General features: G+C 37.5%; 1 protein-coding gene across 3 annotated transcripts in view; it reads right to left on the reverse strand.

Annotated features, from left to right (window-relative positions):
• Positions 1 to 2,662: 2,662 nt before the first annotated feature.
• The window catches only part of LOC118432293 (mucolipin-3-like), a 13,061-nt gene continuing 3,679 nt past the window's right edge, over positions 2,663 to 12,044 (reverse strand). Inside the window, exons 3-16 of one of the 3 annotated variants that reach the window (XM_035843829.1) lie at positions 11,823 to 12,014; positions 11,337 to 11,490; positions 10,821 to 10,911; positions 10,412 to 10,508; positions 10,022 to 10,118; positions 9,339 to 9,377; positions 8,662 to 8,789; positions 7,465 to 7,614; positions 7,043 to 7,063; positions 6,655 to 6,765; positions 6,202 to 6,324; positions 5,396 to 5,602; positions 5,011 to 5,141; positions 2,663 to 4,260 (exon numbers count right to left, since the gene is read on the reverse strand). In XM_035843829.1, coding sequence (XP_035699722.1) covers positions 4,212 to 4,260; positions 5,011 to 5,141; positions 5,396 to 5,602; positions 6,202 to 6,324; positions 6,655 to 6,765; positions 7,043 to 7,063; positions 7,465 to 7,614; positions 8,662 to 8,789; positions 9,339 to 9,377; positions 10,022 to 10,118; positions 10,412 to 10,508; positions 10,821 to 10,911; positions 11,337 to 11,490; positions 11,823 to 12,014 — 1,590 coding nt within the window. In that variant the 3' untranslated portion in view covers positions 2,663 to 4,211. The remainder of the gene's footprint in view (positions 4,261 to 5,010; positions 5,142 to 5,395; positions 5,603 to 6,201; positions 6,325 to 6,654; positions 6,766 to 7,042; positions 7,064 to 7,464; positions 7,615 to 8,661; positions 8,790 to 9,338; positions 9,378 to 10,021; positions 10,119 to 10,411; positions 10,509 to 10,820; positions 10,912 to 11,336; positions 11,491 to 11,822; positions 12,015 to 12,044) is intronic. The other 2 variants (XM_035843832.1, XM_035843830.1) reach the window with 2 other exon arrangements.

Consider the following 12,044-nt stretch of genomic DNA (forward strand, 5'->3'; position numbering starts at 1 on the left):
CGTACCCCGAGCTAACATCCGGGACACCCCCGTGGTTTCCATGGAAACGAAAAATTCCGTCAACCTTGCTTTTAGCCAGAGCGGAGGGTACGTGAAGAGAACTTCGCTGACAAAGTGGCGGAAGCTCCGACGGCGGGGGAAAAAGGAGAACGCACCAATCGACGACGAAGACTACGTTGGGGAGGAACAGCGAGATATCCACTGACCATTCTCAACAGGATACCATCGGAGTCTTTTCAACTCAACAGCTCAATATCCATCCTATTATCTACGTGTTAACACATTGAACCGTGCAGTGTAGTCGCGGAGGAACAACGATGGAGAATCGTTCTCTTCACACTTCCATATATGTAGCGCTGTCCGAGGTACTGAAAATACGGCTGCCGTCCGAGGTACTAAAAATCCGGTTGCTATACACTGAAAATCCGGTTGCCATCCGTCGGTCAGTTGTTTTACTGCGGCTTCATTATTTAAACATTTAATGTGCAACAAAGGAACGGTCGCTGTGACCACACAGGATTAAGTCCATGGTATTGTTGTATTAGGTTATATTTGTACGTTGTCACCTACATATGTGATTTGATTCCTCGTTGTAAGTCTAAACATATATAAAATGGAATGCTGTTAGTCATAAAGTTCATGGTAATACGTTTTCATTGCATTTGTGTGAAGGGACATGAATCTTTGGCTTTGCACTTCTGTACTCGTCTTTGTAACTGAAGATTTACTATCTACTATCTACCGTGGTGGATGGAATAAGTAATAGTTTGCAGTTTCTGTTAGATATATCTACTCGAAGGTTAAAAGCAAATCTAAAGAAATGCTACATATAGTTGGCCAAAAGTTAGTCGACGAAAAGGGCCGAAACGCGGAAATCAACATCTCAAGACACCCCTGAAAGCGACCCTTTTTTGGTTCGTCCCAGGTACGTTTTTACTGATATCGCGCTATCAATATGACAAAAGTGCCTCCATATCTCGTTTATGAGCGGAATCCGGAACAGGCCCGGAGAATAAGTTCCGAGAAATACGAGTGCATTTCACGAGTCATTACCTGCGGAAGTACAACGTTTTCAGTAAGCGAAACTTTTACTACTATCATATTTCCCACTGGAAGTAATGATGGACACGGCGCCGAGCATCTAGATTCATAAAGTACATGTACGTTGATGTACTCAAAGTACAAACCCACGGGACGACGAGGAAGGACGTCTGTGTATAGCTATGGTGGGATTATAGTTTGTTGCTGTGGATGTGACTTCAATAAAAAATTCTGAAGACCGACATAGCTTGAGAAAGCCCTGTGTGGCTGCAATATGTACATTTTCTGTGAATCCCGTGCTACGTTTTAGAAAAACATTGCCATTTATCACGAATCCCCATTGACGCAGAAAGTTGTTTATTTAAGAATGTAGCTATTGTTGAATTGGCATGCTTTACGCCATTCAAGTGCGGGGTATGATCCATTGAAACGGTATATCGGCGTGTACAGTTGGTCTGTGGCTGTATGCCAAAACTGATAGCATTGTAAAAGGGGATCGCCCTGTAACCAACAGGACACTTAGTACAGAAAAGATTATGCAAAATTCAGGACCCTCTTTGTGGACAGGAGCGGTTCATCTGGTATGGGTTCAACTACAGTGAGAGAAAGAAAACATAGGTCGAAAATCGACAAGCTTTCTTTGCATATTCCTCTGGTGTAGATATGTAGCGTGAAGGATATGCATAGAACGTATCATTTTCTTCAACAAATCAAATGCAAGACTAATGATTCCAACTTAGCTGCAGATGAGACTATAGACGAGTATCAAGTAAAGCAATCTTTATGCACATCGCCCCACAATATTACAAGCGATGTAGTTGACTAGTTCTAGTTACTCCATTTTAAAGATTACAAGATACGTGCCGTCCTGTATGATAATATTGTCATGATTCGGGAGCCGCAGTCAAACCCGCATTGTCCTGACTTTTTGTGGGTTTCAAATAGCCCTGGAGACTTCGAATGTGTGAACGTTACACAGTTCGTACGTGAACTGTGTGACGTTCACGCATTCGGAGTCTCCAGGGCTAGGTCTCAAGGGATGTCTAGTCCGCCAAAGACAGAGGTCACGCTTCGTGTTTTGCCGCCCCACTCATCTATGTGTGACCCTCAGGTCAACTAGTTTGACCGCTCTCCAACTGTGCTGAAACCACGTAATAGCTCCCACGTTCCCACACCTCCGCTGTGCACTGGAGCGCAATGACGCGAAACCTACTCAAATTATTTCATAAATTTTACGGGTATAGACGGCGCCGCCAGCCTTTTAAGTGTGGTATTATTTGGCAATAGGCATTGTTGCGTGGGTAAATAATATGTTGAGTTTAATGAGAAGAAAGTCTACTCTTTTAATATCTTGGAGTAGAAAAAAGTAGTTAAGAGCACGTCTGTAAGAATAAAACAATAGTGCTCAGGGTAAAAAAATCGATTTGGCTCATATTTTGCACAATGATAGTACTTGGCCCATAAGCCCACAAAATAGCTTTCTTTCTGGTGAAAAAAATCATTGTTGACATGGCAACTGCCCAAACAAGTTTTGAAGCCAATTTTACAGACACTTTGCGGGCAATTGTTCAAGAAACAACATAAAATTTCACGCTATCAAGTTTAATACAAATACAAACAAACAGGAAAGTCTTTTACTCCAATTCTTTTAATTTCTTACACAAAAACATTATGTGGCATTAACCACTGGTCTATACAATTCAATCTCTACAGCATGATCCATATACTTTCCTTGGGAAATGCTGCAATATTTCTGACACTGATCTCTCTCCGTTTTCTACAACAATTCACTGAATATTGTTTCAAAAATACATCAGTAATATATCTAAATTGTTATATTTTCCTGCTTTCGTTATCTATCTTGGTTATTAAAATATAACCAAACTCATTGCACACAAAACATTCAAAGGGTAAATTAAAATATTTGAAATACTTTATAGATTTTTGAAATCTTCTGGGTTAAGGTGGATAAACTTTTCTGTTGTTATCCACCAATAATTTTTGGACTTGACTTGCATAACAGTGCAGCCGTACACATGATAAAATATCAATCATGGCCTACTCACAGCTTAGACTTGTTTTCAATTCCATATACAAAAGAAGACACGAATTAAGAAATAACAGAAAAACAAGTGTCCTGTGTTCCTGGATTTGTACCTAAAATAAATTTCTATAACAAACAAATGATCAGATTCTGTGTATCTATGATCCTAAGCAACACATTGAAAAAAAATCAATGATTGAAAGACGCTACATATGAAACACAAAACCCTGAACAAAAATAAATACTACTAGATTTATCTTATCATTTTATCTATCATGTTATCTTGATTGAGGGTGGGGCCATTTCAGCATGCCATAACAACTAAAAATGTTTCTTCAGTGTTAATTTATTAATTGCTGTATGTATCAAACATGTTGGACCCTGTCTGATGAATCTGAACAGATCACTATGTACAGAAAACTCATGTTCATCTCAGTTTGTGCCTGATGTTCAATCTTTTCTTCATTTTCACCATAAGAAATGGAATGAGTCTTGAATGGATGCCAAGATTAATAATAAAGAAGTGCATGATACATGCACTACTTACTTGATACATGAAGGAAATCATGTATGAAAACAATTTAGATTGTACAATATTAGTGGTGTTTTTTGTTTGCAGTGCGCTCTCATCCGTCTTTGCTTTGTGTTACTACAGTAGTTTTAACATTTAACGTAGAAAGTACACAGCAAATGCCTTCTTTCCTCTCTGAAGGCAAACGAGTCTCTAAAAACTTAAAACAGAAAGCCAAAGTACACAATTGTGGCTGTTGATTAATCTTCCATTGGCAATACATTAGATTCAACAGTAACCATTGGCAAAATCTGCTTGAAATTAGATATTGATAAGGACCTGAGTAAGACACAACTGAGTACAAATCCAACATGGCAAACAAGTTAATGTCAGGGGTCACTTTCTAACCACCACTTGTGTAACTGATCAGCACTAACACATAACAATCCAACCACTGGGAGTGTCATTTGGTAAACATATAAATACCAGAAGCACAGAAACACAGTCTATCAAAGTTTGTCTTCCTGACACCATGATGTTTGCTTTGCTTTGGCCCACAGACTTCTTGCTTGGCATTTTGTAAATCAGTACTTAGTGTTTTCCCAATGCATCACATCAGCTTTCCTCTACCATTGGTTCATAGGAGTTTGCTCTGCCTCTGCCCCTGTTGATGGACAAAAAAAACTAGTGAACAATAGCAACAAACATTAAGAAAATGTAAAATCCATTTTACTTCATTTATCCTTTAAGGGATTCCTTTTGGTACATGTAGGAAGACTGCCTGTCTAGACTTTAGATAGAAAGAGAAGAGTTGATCATCCTCCTGTCATCTACATGTAGTGGGAGGATTTGACAGGAAGAATGAAAGGCAACATTTGAAACACCCATGGAGTAGGAGGTTGAGTGATGATTGCTTGTTTTAGTCCCACATCTATAAAAAATTCATTCTTACATAATTTTAGGAATAAATGAATGAACTGTGCTAGAAATGTGATCTAGTGGGGAAAACCCTTGTGAGTTTCTCAAGCCCCTGGTAATTATAGAGTAAATGAAATAGTGCAATACTCAATTAGTGCAATTTAGTAGTATGTCATCTCCTTAATAAAAGTGTTTGGTGAATTTTAAAATGGTTTTTGTGCTTTAGCAGTCCAACACACATGATTTTTGTATATGTACATACTTGCACCCCCTGGATGCCCTAATTCCAGAAAGATGGTTGTCCTAGGTATTTTATTTGTCATTCATCTTGTTTATGTCTCTTTTGAACACACTTTGCAGATTAGTTATACGAGGTTATTACCCAATAGTATAGGCTTTATTCGTCTATTAGCTGTGATACTAAACAGTATTCTATTTCAGACAATTCTTATCTTACTTCCCTACAAGAACATACGTACAAAAGACAGAAGCTTACTTCCTACAGCAGCAGAAGATACTATAGGCTGTCTCCCCCTCCAGTCTGTAACACCCAGACTCTGGCCTGTCTTCACAACACTCTATAAACTCATGCAGGTCTGTTTTAGGGAAGCCATTCTCCTGGTAATCCTGCATGGAGAAATGAAAATACAATCTATGCAACTTACACCAATCAAACCAGAAAGTATTCAGAGAGTGCATACTTCTGCTTTGTTTCCCTATGTCTTTGACCTCAGCCATCATCTTTTGTCTGTGACACAGTAATAGCCTCGTACACATCCACAATAATGGAGATCATCATGGAGAGGACCACATAGATGAAGAGGCTGATGAAGATGTAGAGGTAGTGATACGGAATACACTGTGTTGTATTCTATATTTACCTTCACAGCCTCGTACACATCCATGATAATGGAGATCATCATGGACAGGACCACATAGATGAAGAGGCTGATGAAGATGTACAGGTAGAACCTGCTGTACAGCCATGGCAGCCAGCTCGTCTGGCCCATCTCATAGAACGTTGCAAACATGTCGTCACCGTTGATGAGCGAGTACATGCACTCTGAGGCAGTGTTTAAGGTGCGGAACTGGAAGAAAGCAGGTAGAGAAGCCTTGGTCAATGAACGTTTGAGTTGTTTTGTACAATTGTCTACATAACACTAGCATTTGCTAAAATAGCGAAATGTACATTACAAGTACTTTCAAACATGGTGATATCGTTGGGAATGATATATTTTGTTCCACCAATTGCATACAATTAACAGAAGAAACTGTTGCATTGTAAAATTTGATATAGAAATTATCCAAAATGACTTGGCAGCAAATATACATCCAGAGCAATTTGGATGTGGAATGTTAAAATGGAAAGAAAAGGGATCCAGTTTTAGCTCACTGAAGAGCTACATATATAGTCTTCCACTGGTCGTAACAGAGAAAACTGACGATATGTATAGTATTTACTTGTTCATTGTACCGGGGAATTCCCCTAGCTCTTTTCAACAAGCACAATGAACAGTGGACAACGGCTTAACATCCCATCCTAAGGACTGCAACCCATTCCAGTAGCGTGCATGTCGGGTGAACGACAAAGCCAGAATCGAACTCACTGCTTCTAGTTCCAGAGGTAGGGTCACTAACCACTGGACTACATTTTGAATCTTACATGCTATTCACCCCTACAACCCACCTTGATATGGTATGGCCCCAGGATGAGCCAGCCAGCGAAGGCAAATCCCATGTACAGCAGGGATGCACAGAGCAGGAACCGCAGCACATTGGGAGCTGATGCCTTCATGGTCAGGATCAAGATCTGGGGAAGAAAGACAAACACTCTACAATGTTCTGTACTGCTTTGGGACAACAATGCTTGTGGTACGCAGTACAACTCTTTCCTACTATGCACTTTGCACGTGACAATCAAAAATATATCAATCTGGCTGTCAATCAAAAAGCTGTCAAAGTTTTGCACTCTTACTCTTACTTGTCAGAATTCTTCAACCACATCTTTCTAACCTTTGGTATTCTGCTTTACCAATCAACTCTTTCTTGTTTTGTTAGTCTCCCAACACACCTATTTCTTCCTCTCTTTCTACAACCCCCTTTGTCTACAGTTAAGACTTTTTCGTTCAGCCTTACATACGTTGTATTGTCTGAAGAAGTTGAGGTAGTTGAGCACCCCTATCCACACCAGCAGTGCAGCTGTGCCCAACATCAGACTGCATGTGTCGTACAGGTCAAAAAACCCTATGAACTGTACAGGAAACTTTCATGTAGTGAGAAATATACATGCAGTCACAAAAGTGTCAGAAAACTTTAAAAAGGTAGCAATCACCAGAATACACCTACATATATGTTAAAAGGTGGCAACCATCAGACTACTGATTTTAAAAGGGAGAAATGTACAATGACGTTGCATATGATTGGACAAGTTGATAACAAAAATGTCAGAAAGTCCCAAAGGTAGCAACCATCAGACACTATGTTAGAAACACCAAAATGTGATCAAACAAGACAATATCTCATTTTACCCCAGAGGAATCTCCTCCAATCTAATGGTAAAGAAAGAAATTAAAGAAAAGACAATTTATTTCACAATCAAAAAACAAAATAAAATGTATGAAGGCTATTATTTCTGCATATTAATTCATATTTTTTAATTTATTAATTTATATGATTTACTAATGCATTATAAATCATTGCAACTAGCCTAGTCTAATAAACTTAATTTTTATTTGATGGTATAGTACTTTAATGTTGAGTAGGAACATAGCAAAGCATTTGTGAATAAATCTCTAAATGTTTTTAAAAGATTTCTATGATAGATCATCAAACATGTTATGTCCTCAAAAATTTTACATGCATTTCCTGATGTTACAAGCAATCAGAAATGTTATAAGGGCTATAGAAAAAGATAGTGTATAATTTACATATTTGGGACAATTGAATGTACCTTGTTTTCAATGAGGATCTTGATGACCCCTCCTGAGCAGGTGAGAATGTCACTGACGACGATCATCACGTACCAGAAGTTGATAAACTCCATCCGATCTGAGAAACTCAGGCCCTTGTTGTAGTTGATTTGGAAGAAGTGAACAAATTCCTGAAAAGACGGTCATCATGTTATGCATGTATTTCATATGTATATTAATGTCCAAGTTCTATAGAAGATCAATAACTTTTTTCTTCAATTTTTCATTTGATTTTACAAATTGGCATATGTCGTTTCAGCTGTCATTGGCTTACTGGGTGATTAAAGATAGCATCATAATCATCATCATCATTTTTAATGCTGATATTTTTGGATCTCCTTTTACTGCGATTAAAAGATTCAAATTAATCTAAATAACACCATAGAGTCCATTCCAAGAGACCATGCGGATGTTTGTTGCCATTGTTTAGAATTGATTTTAAAGTTTTGTAATTATATGTCTAGGACATTTGATACTTCAGAAATATTTTTAATACTGTTTCAACTTTATAAATATTTTCCTGGTCCTATAAAACTTTGGAAATATTCATGGTGTGAAATTAGATACTTCTAATGGTTTCTAAATAATGATAACAGCATTCTACCATTATTTACCATTTTCTACCATTTTCTACCATTTTTTGTGAATGGTTCGGTGGGCTGGGAAGATAGCAATTCACACATCCTTGCAAAGTATGGTTGGGTGCCATGCAACAATGGCCCACCACAAAGGATCCACCAGTGCCCAGCAGTGAAATCTAAAAATATACAGATGCAACAATAGGGCTTACTTTTATGGGGGCAATAAACTAATTTTACCATTTGGCTAGGTTTACCATTTTTTGTAAATATTTGTAAATGTGAAATAATCATAGAGAGGTTTCACAATTATTCTAAATAAAGATATTTTTGTACAGTTACTTTCAAAATGTTTCTAAAATATTCAAAGAAATTCAAATAAATGAGTATTTTCTTAGTCAATTTTTTGAAAATAATTTAATTATTGTGGCTCAGATATTATTTTATTCAAAATAATTCAGACTAATTATAAATATCGCCTAAAAACCCTCATGGTGTCTTGGAATGGACGCTAATAGTTCTCTTTCTCTTTCAACTCTCTAACATATAATTTTAAAGTCTTTCACATTTCTTCTTTTAGATGAAATGATTGTTCCTTACATTTTTCAGTCTCCATCCCTTGATGAGGGAGCGTAGACACAGGATACAGGACATCAGGCTTGTTCCCACAACAACCATGTCAAATATGCTGATGAGGTTGAAGCGCCGTGCCAGGGGGAGTATGGAACCTAAGGGGAAGAGCAAGCAACTCACTTGGTTAGGGCCCCTTTCCACTAAACTGCAATTGCTGTGCAACCATTGAGTGATTTTTTTATTTCCTAGTGTAGCAACAAACAGAACAAAACCAACAAACAATTCTGTCAGGACAATGTCTATGTCAGCAAGCATTCTTTTTCATAGTACAAGTTTGCATTCATTGGAAAGGACAAAAAAAATACAACATCTAATACCGGTAACATGTTAAAAGACACACAGTACAATGAATCAAAAAGTCCAAAACATCTCAACACTAATAGTGATAGGTCAACAACTTTTGTATTCAATACCTGGAAAGTAGTGCCTTGATCATAGATTTTGTCACTTGATTTCTAAATGCTTTTCAATTCAAGCATAATAATTACTATTCTTGCTTTCAATGGTGAAACATTGCATTTTCTATTTCATCACATCATATCATTCTGTAACATTTTGACATTATCTTGCAGACAGACGTGAGCTAATTTTCTCATCACAACAATTATACCTTGGGAATGATTAAGTGATTAGAGCACAATTACCTGTGTAGTTAGTGTCTCCATCAGTGCCTACATACATAGCTGCATGCACAATGAGATACAAAACAATCAAACATCAATGTCATTACAAGGACAGAATCACACAACAATCCGTAGGGATCAACACAAAGAAGCAACGAATGAATGTCAGACAACATATTAATTCTATTCAAATGAGGAATCAAACCCCTGGTGTAATAATTCTGGTGGCTGAGATCAGGCTTTGGGAGGTTGAAATTATCGTCGTCGTATCCATTTAATGATTTATTATGATTCAATACATGGTGAAATGCTACAGAAAAAAAGATTATGGCGTTGAACAAATGCTGAGCTAACAGATTATACTTTAACAGGATTACTTTCTCAGGGGAATGAAAGAGGCCATTTACATCAGAGCCCATCAACCTTTGCTTAACCGAGACGGGGGCTGATACCGGCTTCCAAGCACCTTTGACCCATTGCTAACGTCACACTTCCGGTCTGGATGTGTGACTTAGGCATTGGGTCATTTAAACTTGATAAAAATCAGAGGACAGATCGAAAGCTTGTTGGTAAGTGATTTATTTTGTGTACAGATATAAAGCCTAAAATTGTAATATCATAATTATAAATCAAAGTAGCATTGTGTGTATACCATCTAGTTCTACTATTTCTTCTTGCTGAATTACAGAGACAGAAGCCCTCACCTTTGTCATCAGTAAGTGCATGACATTTTAGGAAGATCTTCTGTTGTGTGAGGCTGATGCCCATTCTACCATCATGGTTGGAGTTGTCATACTGGATCTGAAGTGAAGTTCAGTTTAATAAAAACAATGTGAACACATAAAAATACTTAAGTTTAAACAGCTAGATGTCACTGCAACACTTAGTCAATACATTTGCCTACAACTTAGCTAATCCCACGTTAAAAGATATTGCTCAGTACATATTATTGCCATTACAATTCATGTGTACTCGTGTTCATACACAAAAAGAATGCTAATACTATAATAGCACCATTTTTACAATTTTTTTACTATGAAGAGTTACAAAGGTGCAACCATGCTTAAAGACCAAAAAACAGGATGGCAACCTACCGTGACATTGAACTGGATACAGTTTGGAGTGCTGTACTTTGTTGTCTGCTGCAAGTGTATGGATCGGATTACCAGGTGCACTTCCAGCTTGATCAGACTGGGGGAGCAAGTAAGCATATCACTTTTCCATCATCATAAGTCCAGATAATACAACATGTATGCCTGTACATCATTATTCTACTTCAACTTCAGACTGATCCTTTAGTAGTACTAGTAACGGTGGCCACAATGAAGCAAATTCCAGAATGAACACAAACTGTCACATAAGAGAGATACATTTAATACTTATTATTTTCCTTGACAATATGTTAGACAGAACAAACATTACAAATGTCTTCATAAATCTACAAGTTGTATGTGGCTTTGATCAGTGGACATCTGAGTTGAAAGTATGGCTATCATTACGTACCTGTCAAAATTGATAGTGAAATTCTGCTTTTTCAGCCTGTCCCGGATTGTCTCATTTACCCCAGGGGTGGGAGCCTTGATATAGATGCACTCTGGATTGAAATTAAAGTTTTTGATGGTTAAGTGACGATCATTATTTTATTCAAGTAAAGGCATTAATGTTAGTGCTTGAGAATTACTATAACATACAATCCATAGTGCAAAAGTGTTTACATCTTCATGTTAACAACTTGTACAGTTTAACTTGTACAGTTTTTAACTCACAAGAAATCTTTAAATCTATCCCCAAGGATTGATATAGAAAATTCCAATGACACTAGTACTATACATGATTGTAAAATTGAAGGACTATATGTAAAGTATTAAGGCACATATCAGACTTCACTCTTCATACATTTCATTTTCACATGTTAAGGATGCAACATTCTTTCAGAATTTTATTATGGTAGTTGATGCACATACTTTTAAGTGGTTATGATGTTGTAAGGTACTTAAAGATTTGTTATGATATACACACCTTTAACAACATCAGGGTCGAAAATGTAGGTATTATTATCAGCAAAAATCACCCCACTCTGAAAGTTCTCATGGCATATCTGCATAGGCATGGGCTTTCCATCCACTTCTGCAAAGTCATAGGATCCTATGGCATCTTCTTTGATGTTATAAAACTGCAGGGGAAAAACAGAAGAATGAATAGCAAAACTTCCTCATGAAACTGCTGAATGATGAGAAAGCAAACTTCTCTGCAAAACTGCTGAATGTCAATCCAGAAGCTATGTGGTTAATAGAATATTCTTCAATTAGTGGCACTTAGTAAGGTATAAACACATACCTTTAAATTTTCAATGTCTCAAAGTCCATCTTGTCACAAAGTGACCTAGTCTCGCAAGAGACCCAGTCTTGGACCTAGTCTTGTACTCTCTCGAGACTAAGGTCACTTCAGGAACAAGATGAAACAACAAATGAAAAGAGGGATAAGAGCATTAAATACACAATGTACCTGTGTCCAAATGAAGTTGAGCCGGTCATAGAAGATTTCTTTGTTATACACAGCATATACTGGGGAGGTTTTTGGGTAGTAGGTCTGATCGTAGCCAGGGTCCCAGTCCTTTAGGAACAGGTGTCTGAAGGCTGTGGCATTCTCTTCTGAGAATGTGACGACAGAGAACTGGCTGACCCCAAACAGACACACCTAGCCGGACCAGTGAGAGAAAAAAACATT

The sequence above is a fragment of the Branchiostoma floridae genome, chromosome 15 (genome assembly GCF_000003815.2).
Source record: "Branchiostoma floridae strain S238N-H82 chromosome 15, Bfl_VNyyK, whole genome shotgun sequence".
NCBI classification, from domain to species: domain Eukaryota; kingdom Metazoa; phylum Chordata; class Leptocardii; order Amphioxiformes; family Branchiostomatidae; genus Branchiostoma; species Branchiostoma floridae.